General features: G+C 49.2%; 1 protein-coding gene across 2 annotated transcripts in view; it reads left to right on the top strand.

Annotated features, from left to right (window-relative positions):
• The window catches only part of YLPM1 (YLP motif containing 1), an 820,959-nt gene that overhangs the window by 331,954 nt on the left and 468,911 nt on the right, over nucleotides 1-20,094 (top strand). For both annotated transcript variants that reach the window (XM_085626748.1, XM_085626747.1), the window contains exon 9: nucleotides 14,455-14,585. In XM_085626748.1, coding sequence (XP_085482874.1) covers nucleotides 14,455-14,585 — 131 coding nt within the window. The remainder of the gene's footprint in view (nucleotides 1-14,454; nucleotides 14,586-20,094) is intronic.

Genomic DNA, 20,094 nt, shown 5'->3' with positions numbered 1-20,094 from the left:
CAGCGTTGCAGCAAATTGAGGCTTTAATGAGGCCATGCTGTGTATATATATATATATATATATATATCTATATATATATATAGATATATATCACGCTTCCAGGTCCCTTTGATGCACTTTTAGACCTCAAGGATTCACTGATGTCTCCAGTCCCGCTGGTGGGTTTGCCTTTGGCACTGTCTGCCTATTGAACCTGTTTCAAGCTGGCACGTATCCCTCCACTGGTTCCTGTGAGAAAGTGGCTCTGTATATACCGTTCCTTAATAGGTACAGGGTGTACAGAGTCCACAGACCCCAAGGGTTTAACAGAGGTTAAAGTTAGATATAACCTTACTCTCCAAAGTGGTAGCCTGGTCGAGCAGTAAGGCAGTATCAGAGGACAGTGTAAAGCATTTGTTCTCTTCCAGGGGATCCTCATCAATAGTCATAAGCACTGAATATTCCCGCCCATGTGCGGGGACCCCGGAAATAATAAAATTATATATGTAAAAAACATACATATATACAGCTCTGTATATGTATAAACATATATCATTTTTTCCAAGCAAATGCAGCTCCCATAAAAGGCTAGGCAATGTAAATATACACATCCAATAACACACATATATCTATATATATGTATAAAGGTATAACAATACACCCAAATCTCTTTTTTTTTTTTTTTTTTAATGAGGTAAACACTCATGAGAAAGCAAAAAATAAAGAGAACAAACTGTGGAAAAACACAGATGTATAACACATTGCCAGCCTGCAGGCTGCATTGCAATACAATACCATAGAGACTAAAAAGCCCTGTACAGGTAAAAACTGGCACCGTGCCTTTAAGGCAGCCCTGACTTCCATATCCCATCATGCCTCAGGGGTGACAGTTAGGTCAGTTGTTCTTTCCGGCTCCTTCAGTCAGGACCCTGGAATTCAGCTCTCTTCTTTTTTGACTCTTTAGTCAAAAATTATAACAACTTTAAGATTTTTTTTGGACTTCTTCTTACAATTTCTGTGAGGAAGTCAGTATCCTGTGTTTTTCTGACTGATTTTTCAACCATTTTGTCAGAAAAATGCCTTCTTTATTTGTTCCATGCCCATCTTGTGGAAAAAAGAAGGCTGCGTCAGACACACATGAGGTGTGTATCATCTGTCTGCCGGACTCTCACTCTCCAGCAACATGTCGTCATTGTGAAGACCTTTCCAAAAGGACTTTAAAGGAGAGGGAGAGGATTAGGCTGTATGGCCTAGCAGAACGGTCGACGTCGAAGCAGTTGGTCCCTGTTTGCTCTCCATCGACGTCGGGCTCGGCGTCGAAGACTCCAGCGGCGGGATCGTCGCTGAGAGGTGAGGAGTCAAGGGGAAGTCATGCTGCAAAGAGAAAATCGACGTCGACGTCGGGTTTAACAGAGGTTAAAGTTAGATATAACCTTACTCTCCAAAGTGGTAGCCTGGTCGAGCAGTAAGGCAGTATCAGAGGACAGTGTAAAGCATTTGTTGTACACACACAGTCAGCAAATAGTTCCACACACTCAATAACTGAACTCTAGGCCAATGGTTTGTATATAAAAAATATATGCTTGTTTTATTTTAGAACCAACACTTGGAATTAAAATATACTTTCTCGACAGGAGATGTTTCATAAAAATACTTTTGTATATGCAATTAACTTTTTAGTAAACAGTTACATATAGTTGCAGTAGACAACTCGATTTCTAAACACAATACATTGAGCTCAATGATAAATTCAAATTGTATGCAACGGATTACTTTAGATTACTTTTGTAATTCAGGCATGGATCCTAGATCCAGTCCTGGGTCAGTTCTCAGAATCAGTTGTTGAAAGTCGACTTTGGTACTGTAATGATTTTTAACTAATATTTAGCTATTTTAAAAGTTAGCACTTTGAAAATATTTCAGAGCAAACAATCAATGATTCCCTATGGAAGAAAATTTAGGTTACAGGTACAGTAGGTTATCGTTACTTTTGTAATCCAGTACTGGGTGCCTAGACTCAGTACTGGGACCTTTATCCAAAACAGGTAAGTAATTACGTTTTCAGATGTTATACGATTTTTGAAGAATATTTAGAAATTGCAGAAATCAACACTTAGAAGAAATTTCACAGAAAAGCAGCCAATGGTTTCCTATGGAAGGAGAATGAGTTAAAGGTAAGTATAGTTGTGGGTACTTTTCAGAGTCAGTGCTGGGCACCAAGATACAGCACTGGGAGCTCACCTAAGAGCAGGTGAGTAAATTCGTTTTTGTCACTCGGCTGATTTTTCGTGATTATTTGAAGATTTCAAAAGTCCACACTTAGAAGAAATTTCAGGAAAAAGCCAGTCAATGTTACCCTATGAGGAAAATGGAGTTTGCGGTTTAAGGGTAAGTACTCGACTGGCAGAGTTGAGGTTCTGGGCACAGACTCAAGGGTCTCCCAGGGTCAGGTAGGTATAGTTGTTTCACTCTCAGCGACTCTAGGGCGGCCGGGTGTAGAGAGAGTTAGGCCCAATGTTATCCTATGAGGGATAGGGGGGCCTGGTTTGGTGGCTGCTGTCTGGCAAGCCACGCGGCTGTGGGAGCTGGGCTCCTGGTCACTTACTCAGGGCAAGTGGGGAAGTAGGTTAGAGTAGAGTTTTCACGGCCAGGGCCACTCGGGCGGCTGGGTGCAGGGTGCTTTTGAGCCGTCGGGCGCTCAATTGATTTCTATGGGAAATCTCCGGTTTGGAAAAAGACTGCAAGCTCGGGGACGAGGACTCTTCAGGTGCCACCACCACTTCGAGAGGTAAGTTGGGTAGTTTGAGGATAGGTAGGTACCCCGGGATTGGACACAGGGGGCCGTGGGGCGCCGCATGCAGGTGTGCCTTTAGGTGTCGGGAAATCTTACCCTCTGTTGATAGTGGTTGGGGGGGGGGGGGGGGCACCTGGTTCTGAGGCTGCAGGCTTCTTCAGGATTGTCGAGGGAGGTCCTTGGGTGCCGGACTCGGGACCACAGTCGCCCTGGGGTCGTCCTCAGGGACTTTGTTCACTCCGGCACTGGCCAGGCTCGGCTGGTGCAGAGTGTACTGGGTTCGCGGTTCCGGGCTGCTGCCAGGGGTTAGATAGGTTTCGAGTAGAGCCTCTACTCATGGGAGTCCCAGGGGCTTAGAGCCAAAAGGTAGCCAGGTCCTCTGGGGTTGGTGAGGTTGCTAGCCACAAGAGATGCCGGGCTGGAGCAGCAGCAGGTTCGAGGGTCGACAGGCCGGTAGGGCTGGGGCCAAAGCAGTTGGTGTCTTCCTCTTTTCAGCAGCTGCAGGGCAGGTCTTCTTTCTTCCTGCTCTTCGTAGTTTGGAATCTGCAATCTCGGGAAGGAAGGTTCAGGGTGCCCCTAAATACTAGATTTAGGGGCGTTACAGGTAGGTGAAGGGCAGGGACCAATGGGTCCCTGTCCTGGGGTGGGTACACCCCCTATCCTGCCTCTCTCCTGTGGGAGGGGGGCAGTAGCCTAATCCTGATAGGGTAGCGCTCCCCATCTTCCAAGATTGGGAGAGCCCGGAGATGTGCTTCACCTCGCCTCCCCCACCTGAGGGGTGGGGTTGGCAGGCTGGCACATCCCCTGTCCTTATTTGGGGTTTCCGGCCAAAGCTTCCCGCCAGAGTGGGGGGTTGCAGGGGCCTGGGGAAGCTCACAGAGGTGGCATGCCTTTGAAGCTTCCCCCTGCCCATCCTGGGGGAGGAGATTTAGCACCTCGCCCAGGATGTGCATTGTTGTTGCAGGCCCAGGAGAGCAGGGGCTCTCCTACCCAGGGGTCCAGCAACATGTCTGCTGGGTGGCAGCCTCAGAGCAGACGTGGATTGTAGGTTAGGTTTAAGGGGACACCTCTAAGATGCCTTCTGGGGTGCTGGGTACATTAAATCCCACACTGGCATCAGTGTGGGTTTAATGTGCTGAGAAGTTTGATTCCAAACTTCTCAGTCTTTAGTGTTGCCATTATGGTGCTGTGGAGCTTGTGTTTGACGAGCTCTCAGCACCATGTACTCTTAAATGGCAGCACTGCACTTACAGTGCTCAGGAATGGACCTGGGCACTGTAGGGGCACAGGGCTCCTGCTCCTGTGCCCACACCATTGGCATAAGGCACACCGCTAGAGGGTTGACTGATGTATGCCATGGCAGTGTAGGTGATGGGCATGGCACACAGGGATGTGTGCCATGTCGACTTTGTTTTTGTCTTGCACCCAAACACTCAGCCTGCAAAGGCAGTGTGTGTGTAAGGGTACAGGGCCTCTAAGGGTGGGACAAGGAGTGCTGCAGCCCTTAGAGGCCTTCCCTGGTCACAAGGCCCTGGGTACCTAGGGTACCATTTGCAGGGGCTGACAAGTGGCCAGGGTTTGGCAATTTGGGTTTGGTTTGTTTTAGGGAAGGAACATAGGCCCTGGGCACCTGATTGGCAGGAGTTCAGGGCACACTCAAAGTACATTCAGCAATTCAGCAAAAAGTGGGGGCATACCATGCAAGAAAGATGGCACTTTCTCACACGGCTCACTTATGTTTGGGATGAAGTTAATATTTGATAAGCACATTATCCTTTTTAGTTGAATCCTGTTGTCAGAAAGATTTGCAATTTGATAAAGTTATGTTTCGTTTCTCTTAAGTATGCTAACATACAGTGACAAGCTCTAAACTGTAGCTCCTACGAACGTTGCATATTTGAACATAGTACCACATAAAAAGGTAGGCAGCTTGCTACGCATCGTTTATTAACATGAAAATGAGAAGTGAAAAACATATGTACCTGCGCTTCTTATTTAGCACGCGAAAGATTCTAAAAAAAAAATTTTTGTAGGGTACTCTTCTTTCCGTCTGTATACAAGTCGGAAAGAACGTGTCCCATTTGAACCAAACGAGGGATACGGAGTTTATTTTCATTAGGTAGGTTAACAGAAAAATGGATCATGTGTTGGTGTTATACTCATTTTAGAAATCTGTTCAAGACTGTGCTTTTGCAAAAAAAAAGCTGTATGTTTTAACATTTTGTAATACTGTACAAACCTAGTAGAATGTGTATTTTCCCTGAGGCTGCATTTTTTTTTTGTCAAAGGTGTTTTTATTTTTTCAAGAAAGCAAAAACAAAAGCAAAAAGGAAACATGCGGCAGTCCCGCCACAATTCCCACGCAGGGGAGATGCACAAGCGGAGGGGGGCCGCTATGACTAGTAACAGTCCTGGAGTCCGTCCCAGCTACGCAACAATCTAACGGAGATGAAGAGGGACCAAGTCCAGGTCGTCAGCCCAGAGGCTACACAGGCGTTTGAAGGCCACCCATCCAGAGCACTCAACAACCTGCAAATTACCGGGGTCGGACCAGCCAAACCCATAATTGTAGGCTCTCCCCTCCTGCCATTGAGGACTGGCACAACATTCAACCAAAACTAAAAAAAGAAAACCAATAGAACTCCCCCCCCCCCCCCCCCCTTCCCAACCGCCCCCCCTCCCCCACCCCCTCCAGTGGTAGCAGCACACATCCACACCATAGCAGACGTCTAATGAGAGTCACACTTGAAACAGATGGAGGGCTCGGATCGACGGCGGGCACACAGCAGCCGGAAGCCCTCGAGAAAGGAAGCGCACCAACGGCCCCCAACGGAAAACAAAGTTTTTGAAGTCCCCTAGAAATATATCCGCCATACGCTCCATGCTCAACAACTTCCATAATCTCGCATGCCACAATGAAATCGCTGGGACCTCCCTCTTTTTCCAGGCCGCCGCCAGAGTGACTTTAGCCGCTCCTATACAGAGCCAAAAGATCTGCTTGTCTGCCCGCGTCTGATGTTCCAAAAGCGGGTCCCAAAGGCCCAACAGCACGTGCTCCAGAGAGTTCTTGATCGGATACCCAAGGATGTCCTTAATATGGGACAAAATCTCTTCCCAATACGGGCGTATAACCGGGCAGTCCCACCAGATATGGCGGAAGTCCCCCAACAGGCCACAGCCCCGCCAACATCTATCTGAGGAGCTAGGGAAAATACGATGAAGCTTAGCAGGGGGGAGGTACCAATCCATCATAGTTTTAATATGTGCCTCCCGAAGATCCATCGAGTGATTAAATCTGGCCAGGTCCCGCCACAAGTGGGACCACTCCTCATCCGTGATGTCATGCCCCACAAGGCCCTCCCATTGACCCATATACCGCGGCCTGGGCGAGACAGCTGTGGTCAGGAGATGGCTATAAATGAAAGAGAGAGCCCCACGCATAGTGGAAGTGCGGGATAGAAAGGCTTCAAAGGGGGTAGGCGGCCGAGTCGCCGCCTCCCGAACCGCCGGGGACAGGGCCCAGTGTAGCAGTTGGCCATGACGAAACCTCTCCGTCTCGGCAACCCCATAGTCTCGTCCACAATTCGGGAAAGTCAGCGGGGCAGTGCCATGGAACAAATGCGTGAGGGCTAGGCATCCTCCCTCCCTCCAAGCGTCAAAGGGGCCCTCCCGAAGCGCAGGCGGAAAAGCCGGATTAAAATGGATGGGAGTGAAGGGCGATGGAAAAGTAGTCCAGCGGTCGTCCCCTGAGACCGTATCCCAGATCTTAAGGGCGGTGCCAGTGGGGGTGCTAAGGTAAGCATTCTTGGGCCTGTCCCCCTTAGGTTTCCACACCAGGTCCCAGATCGTGCGACCCGCCACTCTCCTATCCATGTGAAGGCAATGCTTCTCCGAGAGTGGCTGGGTCCACTCCACCAAGACCCTCAATTGCGCAGCTTTATAGTAGAGATGCATGTCAGGAAGGCCCATCCCCCCCCTCCGTCCGCGGTCGCCGAAGAGTGGTAAAGGAAAAACGAGCCCTGCCCCCCTGCCACACGAAGTGGAGCATGAGTCTTTACGCGTCGAAAAAAGTCCCCGTCGAGGACAATAGGGAGAGCCTGAAAGAGATATAGGAGCTTTGGTAGGAGCGACATCTTGATCGCATGGATCCTACCCAGCCAGGAGATGAACAGCGGCTTCCAGCGCTGCAAGTCAGCCTGGATACTCGCCAGGAGTGGGGGGAAGTTAGCCGCGTACAGATTGCCTACCGTGGGGGTCAAGCGGACCCCTAGATACAATAGGTAGGAGTGAGACCACGATAGAGGCGTGAGCGGTCGAAGCCGGTCCACCTCCGCCGATGAGAGCGTGAGATTGAGGATGTAAGATTTGCCATAATTGATCCGAAATCCCGCCACCCCTTCGAATTGCGCCAGGGCCGTCTGTACATTGGGGATCAGCAAGGGAGAGGGGGACGTCGTCCGCGAACAGAGAGATCTTATGTTGCTCCCCTGTGAAGGACAGTCCCCGAATATCCGGGTGTTCCCGGATTGCCACTGGTAGAGGTTCGGTACTCAGGGCAAACAACAAAGCGGAAAGGGGGCAGCCCTGCCGCGTACCCCGCGAGTGCGGGAAAAAGGGGGACATGTACCCATTAACCGCGACTCTAGATCTGGGGCTGCTATAGTTGGCCTTAAGCATGGTCACAAACCTGTCTGAGAATCCAAAAGCTTGGAGGGTTCGGAACATAAACTGCCAGTCCACCCGGTCAAACGCCTTCTCGGCATCCAGCCCAACCAGCACCGCCGGGATGTGAAATCGGTTAGCCTTCTCGATAAGATGGACCACCCTTCTGGTGTTCTCATGAGTCTGCCGCCCTTTGATGAAACCTGATTGGTCAGGGTGAATCAGTACCGGCATCAAGTCCTGTAAGCGCGACGCAAGAATAGAAGCGTAGAGTTTAGCATCTAGATTGAGCAGGGCTATCGGCCTAAAGGACGAGCAGACAGAGGGATCCTTGCCGGTTTTGGGGATCACCGATATGACCGCCTCCGCCATGGAGGCTGAGGACACCCCCGAGTTAGCCATATCGTTAAACAGGCCAACCAGGAACTCACAGACCTCTCCCGCAAAGGTCTGATAGAAAAGGGCCGTGAACCCGTCCGCACCAGGTGCCTTGTTGGGCTTCAAGAATTTAATGGCATCCAGTACTTCCTCCCTAGTAATGGCGGCAGAGAGTAGCTCATTCCACTCGGAAGACACGCGGGGGAGCGAAAGAGCGCGCAGATAGTCCTCCTGAGCCGTAGGGTCCAGGACGTCCCCCGAGTACAATGTCGCATAGAAGTTCTTGAAGAGTTCTGCCTTGGTCGCGTCGTTGTGCTGCAGCAGGCCAGCGGGATCCCGCGCGCCCCCTATGTACTCCCTCTCCCGCTTACGGCGCAGTTGACGGGCTAAGTGCCTCCCCACCTTATTTCCCTGGGAGTAAGAAAGATGGCGGAGCTTCAGGAGAGTAAACTCCGCTCTGTTGTTATAGTGGGCCCGTAGCTTGCCCCTAAGAGCAGTGAGGGAGCGCAACGTCTGTCTGGACGGGTTAGCCTTAGGCGCCTGCTCCGATATTAGAAGCTCCTTCTCCAGCGCCTCCCGTTCCACCCTCCGCTGCCGGTTAAGTGCCGCATTAAGGGCCAAGCAACTACCCCGGACCGACGCCTTAAAGGCGTCCCAGGTTATGAAACTCGAGGTGTCCCGCACCGGGTTGAGCTGAAAGAAGTCTCGAATCGCCTTCCGGAGGGCCATGCAAGAAGACTCGTCCCGTACCAGTGACGCCGGGAAGAACCATCGTCGTGGCACCGTCCCCTCCGGTGCCCACTGGAGGCCCAGCGCCAGTAAGCTATGATCGGAGACGGAGAGGGGAAAAATTTTTGCTTCCCTCAGGGACCCCTGGCTATAAAAGACATGGTCAAGACGGGAGTAAGAGTTGTGCACGTGGGAAAAAAAAGTATAATCACGGGAGACGGGATGCAGAGATTGCCACCCGTCCAATAAACCGAGCTCCCCCAACCGCTGACGTGCCTCCTTAGAGAAGAGGCCGGCCTCGGCTCTCCGCTGGTGAGAACAGTCCAGGTCCCTGTCCCAGACCAGATTGAAATCGCCCAAGATAAAGAATCCGCCCTCCACAAAGTCCTCCACTGAGCGCAGCAGTTCCAGGAGGAACCTATTTTGCCCAGCATTGGGAGCATACAATACTAGAAACGTGCAAGTCCTGCCGAGAAGCACTCCTTTAACAATGAGCCATCTGCCCTCCTTATCGCCCCGCATCCCCAGAGGCTGAAACTGAAGGGTCGAGCGACACATCAGGGCTACTCCCCTGTGCTTCGACGCCGCCGAAGACCTATAGATAAGAGGGATTTGCCGATGTTTGAGGCGTGACTCGTCCCGCCGGGATAGGTGCGTCTCCTGAAGCCCCACCACATCCAGGTGATGATCCAGGATGTATTTCCAGACTTTTTGGCGCTTCTGGGGAGAGTTCAGCCCCTTCACATTCCAAGTACCTAAGGTAACAGGCATCCTGTATTGCTCCCCTCACTCTTCTCCATAAGATCTCCCCACTCACACCCCAGCCCCCTCACCCATCGTCCAGCGCAAGCAAACTCCCCTCTCCAAATCCGGACCAGCTGCGCCTCACGGAACCTTTGCCCTCGAATCCCAGCCCAGACAGCCTCAAGGCCAGTTCCGAAGTTGTCATACATCTCAGCCGACTCTCCCACCAGTCGCCGCGCCGCGCCTTGCCGTAACAAATAGGACGTGAACTCCAGCCACTTCCGCCTCCCATTCCCCTGTCTGGGGCCAGGTCGCGCACCCTCCCTCACCCCAGGACCGCTCTCATCCCCCACACAGCACACAACCCCCGCACAGCTCGCCCACGCCCCCCCATCTGCCACCACTGGACCCCCCTTACCCCAACCGAACCAACCCCCCCCCCACCACCCCCACCCCCTCCGGGGACCACATCAACCAGGACCTCACCAGAGAAAAACGGAAACAAAAGAAAAAACCCAACAACCCCAAACTAGGGAACACTGTGGGTATCCCCCATGTCCATGAAGCTGAGCCTCCGCCCTCACTTCTCCAATTAACAGGTCCAGGGTGTCTCCCCACAAAGTACATCAATTCCCCGTGGTACCTGAGAGGAGGATGGCCCTCCGGCAACCAGCAAGTCGAGGCCTCCCGAGGGTCTAGGCAGCTGAAGAAGAGTCCCGCGAGGCAGCATCAGTAACATTTGCCACCGAAGCAACCGCGGCACCCCGCTCCTGAACGCTGGTCTCAGGGTCTGGTCGTCCCGGGCCGAAAGGGCGCCCCACTCGCTGCCAGGAGGAGGAGCGCCGTCGCCGCCTCGTCGGCGAGTCCCCCCCCCCCCCCCCTCCACCGGGGGGGACCCGTCGTCCAAACCAAGGAGATCTTTAGCAGCCCGTAGAGAGCGGACCTGAACCAGCCTGTTGCGCCACCGGAAAATAAACCAAAATGGACGACCCCACGAGTAGGAGATATTCTGGTCCCGCAGAAAGGACGTCACGGGGCGAAAGTCACGGCGCTTCTGCAGTGTCGGCGGCGACGACTCAAAACTCCCTCCGCTAACACAGGAGCCCCAGCGCTACCCCATGCAGGTCTCAGGGGTCCCCGGGAGGCCGCAATTCAATGCTGTGCCGAACTGGCGCCGGAGGGACCGAGAAGAGCGTCCTACACCGTCGCCATCTTGACTCCGCCCCCGAGGCTGCATTTTTAATCAATGATTTAGTAAATAGATTTGAAGAGTAAGACCTAAAATAGACTTCTAGAGAAACATTGATGGTTCGAGGCATGTGGGCTGCTGAATTCATATCTGTGCATAGATCGCCGCCTAGTGTTGGGTCCGGATGTTTGCACGTTGTTGTCCTGGAAGAGTCTTTGAAGTATCCTGAGATAGGTGACTCCTCCCCTGGACCACAGTGCGCATGGGCATCCTCTCCATCCTCAGATTGTTTTTTTCCGCCATTGGGTTCGGATGTGCTTATCTTGACTCAAGTTAGGAAAATTTAGTTTTCAGGCCTAAAGGCATGTAGTTTTCGACGGTACTGTTCCTGATCGGTATCGACAGTTTACAGGCTAGTTTTCACGGCTTTAACAACTTTTCGGATCCATTAAATCCGACCATCGACCGAACTTCGACGATGGAATCGAGGACCCCATTCAAGCGGTGTCCTGTTTGCCACGCCAAATACCCCCATATCGACGTCCATCCGGTGTGTAACAAATGCCTCTCACCGGATCATGACGAATCGAAATGCATGGCCTGTGCCCGATTCAGATCCAAGAAGACTCTCCGGAATCGACGCGCCGCGCGACTGGAAGCGCAGCAAGCGGCACCGGCCCCGACCAACATCTTCAGCACCGAGGACGAAGATGTGGAAAGCGTGGAAAATATACCCTCCAGCCCCACTTACGAACACGGTTCCCGATCGCAAGAGGTCGATGAAGAGCTTTTTTCACAGGGAAGAAGCCGACGACGAGGTAGGAGACTACGATGAGGCCTTAGGGGCCGAAGAAGGTAGCTCCGGTGAGGAGCAAGGCCTACCCGTACAAATTGAGGCTATCCCAGTGTGTCAGTCGACGGCTCCGGTCGAGGGATCGCCTTCGGGCCTTACCCAAGACCAATCCCGCGGTTCTTCAGCCCCGCCCTCTGGCCCGGCCTCGGACATACAGCAAGAGCCATTGTTATCTAAAAAGACTGGTTTCCCTACCACGAAACCGAAACCAATCATCGCACCGGTTAAACAGAAACCGAAAGTGAAACTGACAGTTGTCGGCTCGAGGACCACCACACCTTCGACGCCAGCCAAACCCGTCGGCTCCGACCGCACCAAAAGGGACTTCGGTGCCGAACTCGCTGCAGCCGATGTCGGCGCCGACCCAAAAAGAAAAACCGTCGGTACCGTCAAAGCGCCTCGGCCCCCGGCACCGAAGCAATCGGCACCGACCACCAAGGTGAAAATAGCCACTGCATCGCTATCCACCTCGAAGGCAGTGACTACGGTACACTCATCGACGCCGTCGACGGCTCCTACCCCTCCTCGACTCGATGACCCGGTCACTTCGAAGAAGTCCACACCTGCCTCTACGGAACCACTCTGCTCCAAAGAACCGTCGGCGTTCCAGGTGCGACAAGTGGCAGCGTCCTTGCAACGCATCAGGGAAAAGGCAGCCCTCCAGACCTCGTCGGGCTCCGAACCGACACGGGCACAGAAGGCACCTTCGGCACCGGCTAACATCACCTTTGGTTTGCCGCCATCCACGGCGCCGAAAATGTTCGAAATCAGAACCCGCGTTACCCAGACAAGGTCCCCATCTACCGAACACTCGGCTACTGGGACATCACCGTCCCACTTCATCGACGCCGACACCGGCAGGCTCACGCTCCGAAAGCGGAAGATCACTTAAGGGCAAGCTTTGGACTCTTACAGGATCCCTCTAAAACAAAAAATGCCGGCGGAATTGGAACCAGTTCTTTATGAACGCATCCACACCTCTTACACAGATCCATCATTCTCTCCAACGCACTCCGACACGGATGCAGTGGAGGACTACGTGGGTGACGACACCACCTACCCCGAGGACATAGATCCTGAGGGACAGCAAGACCCTGATCAAGTCTGGGATGACCCTGTAGACCCAGGTGCCGCTCTGGATACACAGGACACGCAACTTTATGGCGCAAAAACGTCCCCCACAGAGGACACTGCTGCAGTCAACGCCCTCATTGAACGTGCCGCAGCCAATCATGGAGTGCAACTCCACTCAGACACTATCGAGGATGATTTCTTGGTGGACACTTTCGCATCCTCCGAGAGGACTGTAAAGACTCTGCCCATGTTAAAAGGTGTCCTCAAGCCAGCAAAGGACATTTTCAAGGAAACCACCAGGGCCCGACTGATGGGTCCACCCTTCGAACCTCTCCACTCATGTGAGATTCAATTCCTCACCTGGAAAGTGGCTTTTCTAGTAGCAATCACTTCGTTGAGAAGAGTTAGTGAACTCCAGGCACTTACCATTCTTGAGCCATTCATACAGGTTCACGCAAACAGGGTCGTACTACGTACCAACCCCAAGTTCATGCCTAAAGTAATATCGCAGTTGCACATGAATCAAACGATTGAACTGCCTGTTTTCTTTCAGAATCCACAAAATGTCGCTGAAAGAATGCTCCATACACTAGACGTCAAAAGAGCCCTCATGTACTATATAGATAGAACAAAAAGCTTTAGGAAGACAAAACAACTTTTCGTTGCCTTTTCCCCACAACGCAAAGGCAACACCATCTCCAAAGCAGGTATAACCAGATGGATCGTTAAATGTATTCAAATTTGCTATCAAAAGGCTAAACGCACATTAACGATTCCCCCACGAGCCCACTCAACACGTAAGTTAGGGGCCTCCATGGCTTTCCTGGGAAACATTCCTTTACAGGATATATGTAGAGCAGCCACATGGTCCACTATACATACATTTACCAAACACTATTGTGTTGATGTACACTCAAAACAGCAGGCAGCTGTAGGACAGGCTGTTCTCAAAACTCTTTTTCAGACCGCTGCAGCTGGCTCTGGTGGCCGCCGCTAATAGGAGGTACTGCTATGTATTCTATGCACAGATATGAATTCAGCAGCCCACATGCCTCGAACTGAATATGCTACTTACCAGTATGCATCTGTTCTTGGCATGTAGGGCTGCTGACATTCATATCGCCCACCCTCCTTCCCGGCGCCTGTAGCAGCTGCAGCTCTCAGAATTACTGTATAGCATGGTCATCACTTTCTGTATCTACACCATCACTGCCACAATGGCGAAAAACAATCTGAGGATGGAGAGGATGCCCATGCGCACTGTAGTCCAGGGGAGGAGTCACCTATCCCAGGATACTTCGAAGACTCTTCCAGGACAACAACGTGCAAACATCCGGACCCAACACTAGGCGGCGATCTATGCACAGATATGAATGTCAGCAGCCCTACATGCCAAGAACAGATGCATACTGGTAAGTAGCATATTCATTCTAAACTGTTGAACTATAACAAATGTAATGTAAATGAAAGAAAAAATAATTAATTCATCTTGATATGTGTTTAATGCTTGATTTTTAAATCTTGTAGAATACACTGTCCTGAAGGTGTCTGATCTTTAAAACATTGAAACGCCACGTCGACTTTTGTGTAGTTCTTTCGTGAGATTTTCAACAAGAGAATGTAGCAACAATGGATTGGTTTTAACACTTTTGAATATTTTACAATGGATATGTATTTTCAACTGTAATGATTAAAATTGATTTGTATTTTTCTTAAAATAAGTTTTTTTTTTTTGCATCATTGTTCTCATTGACTTTACTAGTTGTATTTTACTGATGTCTAGGGTCTAAATACCACTTATGCCTCATTTTGGTTCAGTATTTTATGATTGCAGTACAACACATGGTCCGTACACTAGACTAGGGACTTTTCCTTTTTCATCTGTAATATTCTTAATCCAACATTAGGCGAGTGCACAGCAGGTTTTAATACTGAAAATGCAATCCGTTTTGCTGTTACTTATTTTCCTCTCCTAAAGTTAAATTCTAATCACATCTTAAGAGAAAAATTGCTGCAATTGGTTTAAGGCCTTACTCCTTTCTACTGTTTCAGGGCGACACCATCCTCCAGAGCGGCACCTTACAGAGAGATCAAAGAACCTTCTTCGCGACGCGATAGCTTTCAAAGGTCGGGATATGACCGAAAACCTGAACGCCCTGCATTTGATCAACCCGCATTTGCAGGTAAACTTTTTGTTTTTTGTGTAGTTTGTGCCGATTATTTTCAGCAATTGTAGATTTTGAAATGGGTATTTAAGAATGTAACTCTCCAATTTTCTTTTTACCATAATTGCTTGAGGTAAAATCATTGACTTCTTAAAATAATTCAGACAAGTAGTGACCTTGACAGCAAAACACCTCAGAACGCTATTAAATAAGTGTTTTAAAGTGTGAAACTCTTGTAGCTGTGCATGCTCTGTGAGAGACTAGTTGTTGGGTCATGAAAAGTCCCTGTTTTTATTTTGTGTCCAAGAGTGTAATGTTCATCTCTCATAGAAGTAGTGTAAGCTCAGTTTCCCCAGTACACATTTGCCAGTTTCTGATGCTGTTTTTTGGTGTTGAGTTCCTAAACAACTTCAAGATTGCTGGGTTAGCTAATGTCAAAAGCACTGAGAAGGGATAGTGATAAATGTCTGCAAAAAAAATAAAAAATCTGTTCTCTGGACCTGAATGAGATATCCATTCACAACACTGGGATGCCGAAAGAGCAGAGTTGAAGACCCACAGAGGATTTTTCTAACTGAGGTTTTACCAAAGGTCGGGGCTGGAGAAAGGGGACAGAATATATTTAGCTGACCGCCAGCTGTCATTCCAGGGTCTCTTCATCACACCTGTTAACAAAACGCTGGATTACATTTCGTTTAGATTTCCTTTAGATTCTCTCAAGAGTCACCACAAGCTGGTACAAAGGGACTTGCACAAAACTTGTAATCTATGCCTGCCAAAGAAATACTTTCCAAGGAGTCTAAAACATTGTGAAATGTATGGGAAAATCAATATTGGCTACAGTATGTCCTAGTCTCTTGTGAGACTTAATGTTGGTTCCCCATGTGGGATTGCTCAAACTCTGAATCCAACAGGTTGATCCTTAGTGCCGGTTCAACTGACGCAAACAGGTCTCACTGGACTAAATGCAGCTTCCCGAATAAAGGCAAACCGGTTCAAGTATGCAGATTTGGTTTGATGAGTCACTACTACAGAATGCAAGTGTTAAAGATCTATATCTCTGTGCACAAATCACTTTATATGCATGTGAAGAACCCCCCTTTGGCACTGCCCAAATTCCTTATAAATTGGTCTCTCATGTCTGGCTGTATGGATGAAATACTGAAACCCTTATCGGGAAATGCACCAAATCTGCAAAGGTTGCAGAAAATTATTCCAAGAGTTTGTTTTTTTAGCTCTTTTTGTGTCCGAGATTTGGAAGGTCATTCCAGGCTTTAGAAACGAAGTAGAAGGCACTCACCAGACCTGGTTCTGCATATACAGCTTTGTGTGAAGAGATTGAAGAGTGCTCATTTGAGGTTTGGGAGCCAGTGGAGCTCTTTGAGGTACTGGATGATGTGAATTGAGTTTAGCTGCAGAATTACGCCTGGTCTGGAGTTTTTTTAGTCATTTGGGTGTTGATTCCAGCATTGAGTACATTGCAGTAGCCAAACGTCTGGTGAGGAGAGCTTGGGTGATTCTACGAGTGTTGGTGCGTAGCCATTTGGAGATCTTCTTGAGCATCTTGGGTGTGGGGAAGCAGGAATCTGACATTGCATTCACTGATCCGCTCATGGTGAGTTGGTTGTATATTTCAATTCTGAAGTTCATTGCATGTGTTAACTGGAGAGGTATTGGTCTAAGTACTGCAGGCCTTAAGGTAGAGTTCCAGAGCGAGCTGTCTTTGCTGAAGATACTACTTATGTCTTGTCTGTGTATACCTTGAGGCAGTTGGTTTTCATTCATCTGGTAATTTCGGACATGCATATGGTCCAGGTGTTTGGGGTTTTGTTGGGAGAGGAAGCATATGAGCTGTGCGTTACCAGCATAGAATATGATGTTGATTCCGTGGATGGGGATGATGCTGGCATTGAACAGAGTGGGACTGAGTGACGGCCCTTGTCTAACTTCACAGATGTCTGAGGTGAAAGGAAGCTGGCTGACGGACTAGATGCAGCCTGTCAGGAAGGAACAAAACCAGTGAAGTGCATGAACTTGGAGGCTGGCTTAAGGGGTTCGGTCTTCAAGCCTGCTGCACAAGACGCTGCTGCCTACAGCACCTCCAAAGCCTTTGGGCTCTGGTCGTCACTGAGGTAAGGCATCAGAGCTGAAGCTGGATAAACCAAGAGACGCGACCCGCCCCACTACCACCACTATTGGGTCTCTGGAGCTGAAAAACTGAAACATCCTTCTGTTCCAAAGGCTCCATCTGTGCGTAGCTATGCTCCAAAGATTGCAACAGAGCCCAGACCCTTTGGCCTGCTCCGACAACTACCTGTGACCAAACCAGGAAAAGCTTCAGGAGGAACTGGATGAGATACAGGAACACATTTTCATCCTGCCCAGTACAGAGAAAATGTCTTCAAAGCCATCAGACTGCAGAGCCTGTGCCAAGGACGAGCCTACGCAAAGCATTTCTCCCAAAGCTACGTCAATGTCTAAAGGGCTTAAGGATGCGGCCACTACTCCAACTCCCTACATTCCTTCTAGTCAATCACCTTCCTCTACTGTCTCAACCTGCACTAGTATCATCCCCTCAAGACTCTTCACAAGTCTCCACGTTGCTTTTTAGACCCCAGAATCCCCAGCACATATACCCCACCAGAGTACGAAGAAACCCCATTCTGTCCTCATCCCACAGAAGTTCCATGAAAAAAAAATTCGAGGCATGTTTGCTGTAGGTCACATGCTTTGCATACTCCTGCCATCTAGTGTTGGGTGTGGATGTCTGCAAGTTGTTTTTGTTTGAAGAAGTCTTTGCAGTCACGAGGTAGGGTGACAACTCCTTTCGGTGATAGTGCGCATGGGCATCGACTCATTGTTGTTTTTCCCTGCCATCATGTTTGGACGTGTATTGATGCTCTCCACTTCAGAATCGTTCCTCGGGTTTCCCCTGGTGAGCATTTGCTACCCTCAACAGTATTGTCTTAACTAGATTCCCTTCTCCACGGTTCGACTCAAATATCCACAAATCTCCATTTTGTTTGGAAGATTGTGGGCAGCCTTCCGGCCTATCCCTGTTCGGCTCCTTGACGATGGAACGGACTTCATTTAAATTCTGCCCTCTGTGCCATAGGAAATATCCACGTACAGACTTACATCAGGTGTATAATTTGTGCTTATGTCCTGAGCACAAGGAACAAGACTGCGATGCGTGCCGATCCTTCAGAGCGAAGAAAACTCTCCGTGATAGTCAGGCTCGACGTCGAGAGATGCAGTAGTTAGACGTCACACCGGATCACTTAAGTGAAGACTCCGAGACAGAGGAGATCTCAGGGTCCGAAGAACAACAGGCCTCAGCTATGTCTATCCGGATCAGAACTGCAGATCGTCTTCGAAGACGATGTGCCGCAGGGGCAAGGGGACGTGAGTACAGAAGATACTTTATAGATAACACCTTGTCACTCTCCCTAACCTCAGATTGATGCAGGTGATACTGATGATGACAGTTACAGCATGAATGGCAGTGGTGAGAAAGCACCGGCCAGCACCTCCGTACTGTTTACCAAAAGTCCAAATGTAAGAATCTGTAAATGGGCGTGCTCAATGTACAACACTGTGCCACTCACCCAGGGTTACCTTGTATGGAAAAACTTTTTCCCATACACGTAACCACAATTAATTAATTACAGAGCACAGCCACTATCAATTTTCTCAACTGACCTTGTTGTCAGTTGTTTTAATAATAATAAACATAACACCATTCTGTGTATCTAGTCAAAACCGTTGTCATCCAAGTACAAAAAAGAGCAAGAAGACCAAGATAATCTTGATTATGTTGACACGTAGGGAATGTTGTTGATGCAGACAGCCGACACGTGTTTCGTCGTATAAACTACTTCTTCAGGGCTGTCAATAAAAAATGTACAAACCAACACTCAATATTGTACTAGACATATTTCATTATATGATGTAATATCTCTGTGTTGGATATCCGGAAAGAAAGTGAGAAAAAACGAGAATCCCGTAAATACTTTACAAAGCCAGCTTTTGACCAAAGACCCAAATTGTATTATAAGGGTACAGTTTTCAAATAGTATCTATTTCTACGAATCTTATGGAGTCTTTCATGCAACTAACCCGTGATAAGAATTGTGAAAGAAAACAAGAAAAGAGCAGAACAATAACAAAAGGAAAAGGTCCATAAATATAATTTAGGAAGAAGCGAACAAAAGACAGAAAAAAAGGGTCATAGAATTCACAAATCGGAGGAAGTCCAAGAAAGTGGTGAGATCAAGATAAAATAAGATGAATGCGAAAAATGTGCTCTAAGAGAGTCAAAGAAGTGTTCTAATTTGAGATTTGAATAAATCTATACCTCGAAAAACAGTTGAGAAAATCGTAACACAAATCCTCGGGATCCCTCAATAGTATGGGATCTTCCACAGGAATAGCGATGAGCCAGATACTTTGTACTTTGATTTTTCAGTTGCAGAGTAGGATTGCAAGTATAGAGTTAGATTGCATTTGAAAGAAAAATCATCATATTAACGAAAATGCAAACTTTATCATGCCCTATCTAGCATATTAACATGGTCCATATTTAAAGTATTTAATTCAAGATACTGCCCCTTGAGTACATCGTGGTAAGCCCATATTTAGTTTTCCTAAAAACCATAATAACCGGCGGCTGTGGGAGCTGGGCTCCTGGTCACTTACTCAGGGCAAGTGGGGAAGTAGGAAGGAGTAGAGTTTTCACTGCCAGGGTCACTCGGGCGGCTGGGTGCAGGGTGCTTTTGAGCCTTCGGGCGCTCAATGGTGTTAAATGGGAAAGCTCCTGGTTGAACAAAGGCTGCAAGCTCGGGGGCCAAGATTCTTCAGGTGCCACCACCACTTCGAGGTAAGTTGGGTAGTTGGCGGATAGGTAGGTACCCAGGAGTTGGGCACAGGGGACCACAGGGGTGCCTTTTGGTGTCGGGAAATCTTACCATCTGTTGATCGAGGTTGGGGGGGTGGGGGGGTGGGGGGAGGAGGAGGTATCTGGTTCTGAGGCTGCAGGCAACGTCCGGAGCATCGAGGTGAGTCCTTCGGTGCAGGATTCGGGGTCAGTCACCGGAGGGACGTCTTCAGAATCTTTGTTCACTCCGGGCCAGGCTTGGCGGGTGCAGAGTGTGCCGGGTTCGCGGTTCCGGGCTGATGCCAGGGGTTAGAAGCTGGTTTTGAGCAGAGCCTCTGATCATGGGAGTCCCAGGTGCTTAGAGCCAAAAGGTAGCCAGGTCCTCCGGGGTTTGTGAGGATGCTGGTGTGAGAAAGTGGCTCTGTATATACTGTTCCTTAATAGGTACAGGGTGTACAGAGTCCACAGACCCCAAGGGTTTAACAGAGGTTAAAGTTAGATCTAACCTTACTCTCCAAAGTGGTAGCCTGGTCGAGCAGTAAGGCAGTATCAGAGGACAGTGTAAAGCATTTGTTGTACACACTCAGTCAGCAAATAGTTCCACACACTCAATAACTGAACTCTAGGCCAATGGTTTGTATATAAAAAATA

Source organism: Triturus cristatus, chromosome 9, assembly GCF_964204655.1.
Source record: "Triturus cristatus chromosome 9, aTriCri1.1, whole genome shotgun sequence".
In the NCBI taxonomy this organism is placed as follows: domain Eukaryota; kingdom Metazoa; phylum Chordata; class Amphibia; order Caudata; family Salamandridae; genus Triturus; species Triturus cristatus.
This window is presented reverse-complemented; position numbering and strand designations above follow the sequence as displayed.